Raw genomic sequence first — 4558 nt, 5'->3', positions numbered from 1 at the left:
TTAAAAAAGTGCAATTCATAAAATGACAATACCACGAGTGTGAAATGTGATGCGGTGTCATGCGGAAATTAGCAAGGCCTCTTCTAGAAAAGTACCCAAATTGCATGTATACTCTTGAGTCTCGATTTGCAGGATGTCACAGTCATAACTCACACTGATGTCATGTTAGCTGGTTATCATTAGCGATATGTGTTTTTGTGCATTAATATTCGGACTATGGAATGTTTTCAAATATGTACATGTACGGAATTTGACCTTGATGAGGGATTTTAAAAGGGTTCCTCTTAGAAGCATCTCAAATATATTCGTAGGGCCTGGGGCAGTCACCCCACTTGCCACCCCCCAAAAGCGGCTCTTGGCAGGAACAATTCCCTGAACAGGGCACCAGTTCATCGCAGGATGAACACACTCATGAAAACACCACCCCACACACACACACACACACACAACAGCCAATTAAGCTTCGCCAATCTATTGAACTTGCATGTCTTTGAACTGTGGGAAGCACCTGAAGGAAACTTACAGAGACATGGGGAGAACATATAAACTGCACACAACTCAGGACACTAACCCTGGTCTGAGAACTGAGAACCAGCAGAACCATTGTAACCCCCTCGAGTTTGACACCACTTAAATGATAATACGGCTTAATTATTTTTGACGTTGTATTAATGCTGGAAATGTGTGCAGGTGCTCTGACCCTGTACTCACCGAAGGGCGCTATATAAAAAATTAACTGAACCGGATTGAATAAATAATTTGAAATATACTCCTTAATAGTGTCCAATAGAGTTTTTAAATATTTTTAACAAGAAAGTATGAAAAGTATGAGGGATTCAATACATACACGCTAGATCCCCTTTTTTATCACCAGGTTTACCGCTAGGCTTTTTGGAGGCAAGTGGCTTTCCACAGGTTTTGAGGCTCGCGTTTTAAAAGTGAATGCCAAATTACAGCTGTGCACGAAAAGAGCCACGCGCGACCAGACCTGTCCATTCATGTTTAAAAGTCCCATACCAGACGGGGTACTCAGTACGTCAAGTATTGGTGAAGCACTCACAAATGTCCCGTGAGATCGCTCACTGACATATCATTTGTACCTGTCCTCAACACATAAAAAAACAACGTCTACACTACCTCACTTTTGTAAATCCATAACTCGGTGTTCGGGCACATTTTCAGTTATTGCGCATTTGACTAGCAGTCCACGTTTTAAACTACTCCCAGCTCGCCGCGTTACATGCGGCATTATGTCAATACAAGTAGATGCTGGCGGAGCACGAGGATGAAGCGCGGGCTTGAGGTGGCGCGCACACGCTCGCGTGCGCCTGTAGACACGCGCAAAGACACACAGGGACTCACGCGGTGTCGGCAGTAGCAGCAGCAGCAGCAGCAGTAGCACACTTGCTTATAGGCAGCCAGAATAAAAGTGAAAATCGTCGGGGATAGGAAAAGCTGAGGTATCGGCGGCGCTGCATTTTTAGGATGTGCGCCCGCTATCCGCAGCCGTCGCTCCGTTTCGCTTTCCGAGGAGAATCAGTTGCTTCGAGCTTCCTGGCCGCGTATCTTCGATCCTCCGGGGCGAGATCGGAGCGGATTGCGTCCCGCATCCCTGCACCCACAGGCGTCACAGGGGATTGGTGAGTTTTAAGGTGCACAGCGAACCGCTTACCTTTAGAGAAAATAATAATAATAAAGTGCCGTTACTATTTGTGACGAGAGGAAGACAGGCGGTATGGCGCTGGAATCTGTTGCTGTGATGACTCCCTCGCTCTGAATTTTGCTTTGAGTGATTTGCTAGGAGGAAGAAAACATCTGCTTATTTATGAAATATTCAATGGTTTGCCTGGCTTTTATAGAGACACAGGAGGAGGAGGAAGATGCGTGGAAAGTGCACGCGACTGGGATTAGCCTTTGGTGATTGTGGATTTTTTTTCTCCCCCTCCAATCAGAAATCATTGATATAAAACAGAGGAAGAGGATATGACAGTAGGTAATCTGACGGGCACGTTGTAGATTGACTTCCCTTCTTCAGTTAATGTACAAGCGTCCGTCTGGAGTAAAAAATGGTGCAATGCAACACTTGACAACATAGCGTGCCGTCTGGACACCGATGGGTTAACAACGTGCACTTCTAGACACGTTGCACCGTCCTGGATAGTGGGATCCTTTAGTACTTCCTCAACACAGTAAGTGTTCCTTTATGGCTTCTCTCGTGATTCATGCAGATGTCAACTTTGTTGTTCTTGTTCAAAGCAGGCTCAAAAATGTTATTTGTGTCATGCTAACTGTAATGGGCAGGTGAATGTAACCATGACAATGTTAATTTATTGCAGAACAAAAAGTGGCAGGCAGCCAACCATTTCCTCTGAACTGGGAGCTTGGTGATTTCATTGTAGCTCCAGATCTACCATGCAAGGAACTCCAGAGCCAGTTTGCAGTGCCTGTTATGTAACACACGGCTAACTGTGGTCACCTTCGCCACAACCAAGGATATACCCCTTCCACCATGCAGAGGAGTGGAGCCACGTCGGATGTGCTGTTTTTTCTACCTGTCCGCATACCTCCTGAGCGTCTCCTCCTTCCATCTCTTTGGGTGCTGCTATCCACAATTTTGTTGCCACTATCTGGGGTAAAAGGTTCCGCACTCAATTTCCACACAACGTGCATTTGCGCCAGCAACATTGTGAGCTGCAGCAAGAAAGAGCTGACAGCTGTCCCTACAGGTTTGCCCAGTTACACAGCCGTGCTGGACTTAAGCTACAATAGCATCACACGTCTCCGGGCTGAGTGGACAGTTAACAAGCTGGAGAAACTGAAAACACTTCTCTTAAACCATAATGGGATGACTTTCATTTCCACCGAGGCCTTCTCCAATGTACCCAATGTGCGATACCTTGACCTCTCTTCCAACAAGCTGCACATATTAGAAGAATGCTTCTTCCAGGACTTGCAGCACCTTGAAGTCCTGCTGCTCTATGACAATATAATTTCTCAAATCGATCGCTCGGCTTTTGAAGGCCTGAATAAGCTACAAAAACTTTACTTAAGTCGAAATAAGGTCTCTCGTTTTCCCATGGAACTGGTTAAAGAGAAGACCCGCTTGCGTGAGCTGACTCTTTTGGATATCTCCTCCAACAACATAAAAACTTTACCTGTGCATGAGCTGAAGATGCTGCCTGCCTGGATCAAAAATGGTCTGTACTTTCACAACAACCCCTTCACCTGTGACTGTGAGCTGTACAGTCTGCTGGCACACTGGCATATAAGAAGGCTCAATTCCGCAGTGGATTTCAAAGATGAGTATACCTGCATTTTTCAGAAAATGACAGTTGGGGTTTTTGAGCTCAGTGAGAATTACTTGAATTGCAGCACAGTTAAGGAGACAGACATTGAGGCTTATCTGGGTGATACTTTGACCATCACTTGTGACACCAAGAACAGAGGCATGACCAAAATGTGGACTACTCCAAACAATGACTCAGTTGCTTTACTTGGGAACAACCACACATATGTCATCACAAATGATGGTAACTTACAGATTCGTCCTGTTCGGGCAGAGGATTCTGGGATCTACACCTGCTTTGCAGTTAGTGATACTCTGAATGAGACTCTTTATGTCTCCGTAAAGGTTCATAACTTTACACAACATGGAGGTCACGAGACACTAAACACTGCCTACACCACCCTGGTGGGATGCATTGCAAGTGTTGTCCTGGTCCTCATCTACCTGTACCTGACCCCATGTCGCTGCCTTTGTTGCCGGGGTGATGGAAAGTCAAAAAGCCAAAAGGAGGACAGCATTCATTCCTCCATGCTTAGTGCCACACCCACCCATGATCTGCTGACTGGGAAAGCGGGGCTTAGCAGACACGTGGCATTTATCGAGCCTTCCAAAAACTTGCAGGGCCAAAATGGCAAAGTGAATCCGGCCCTGGTTGAAGAGCAAGAAAGGAAGCGGGAAAATGACCTGAGGAAAAAGTCAGATGCTGAGTCCATTAGCTCGGTGTTTTCAGACACACCTATTGTGGTGTAAGTTTTAAAAAAAATGCACTGAAACTCCAAATCAGCAGCAGAGCTTTCTACTGTGAGTTGCACACAACGGAAATTAAAAAGGTTTCTTTCTTTTTGGTTGGTTTTGTTTCGTATTGTTTTTCCTCAGGTGGTGCCAAGGAATGTCAGACTATGTATATTACTAAATAGGATTAAGAAAAGAGGGAAAACACTCCATTTCAGCTATCTCATTTGTAGCACTTAAACAGATACTGTGAATGTAGGTTGGCTTTGTCTGCTAGGCAGGAGATTGAATATCTCAGATGAACAGGGTGGCACAGTTAAACTTATATAATGGACTTGAGGGAGGAAGTGCGACAAGCAGGTGGAATATAATACCAATATCAGTATCTAGCAGAAGAGAACCCACCTGTGTTCCTCCCACAGAAGTAAAAATTATATCCCAGAGCAGAAAGGGAGTATTAATTATGCTAATCATGGTTTCCTAACAAATAAATACATAAAAAGCATGCTATAAAAATACACTGGGCCTGAAAGACATAGA

General features: G+C 44.9%; 1 protein-coding gene across 1 annotated transcript; it reads left to right on the top strand.

Annotated features, from left to right (window-relative positions):
• Positions 1-1324: 1324 nt before the first annotated feature.
• On the top strand, positions 1325-4131 carry amigo1 (adhesion molecule with Ig-like domain 1). The gene is made up of 2 exons (XM_039748566.1): positions 1325-2189; positions 2337-4131. Exon 2 carries the CDS (start codon positions 2510-2512, stop codon positions 4034-4036), a length of 1527 nt encoding a protein of 508 aa, XP_039604500.1. The 5' UTR covers positions 1325-2189; positions 2337-2509; the 3' UTR covers positions 4037-4131.
• Positions 4132-4558: the final 427 nt, after the last annotated feature.

This window comes from Polypterus senegalus, chromosome 3 (assembly GCF_016835505.1).
Source record: "Polypterus senegalus isolate Bchr_013 chromosome 3, ASM1683550v1, whole genome shotgun sequence".
Lineage (NCBI taxonomy): Eukaryota > Metazoa > Chordata > Cladistia > Polypteriformes > Polypteridae > Polypterus > Polypterus senegalus.
The sequence above is the reverse complement of the archived record's forward strand: the minus strand, read 5'-3'. Positions and strand labels throughout refer to the sequence as shown.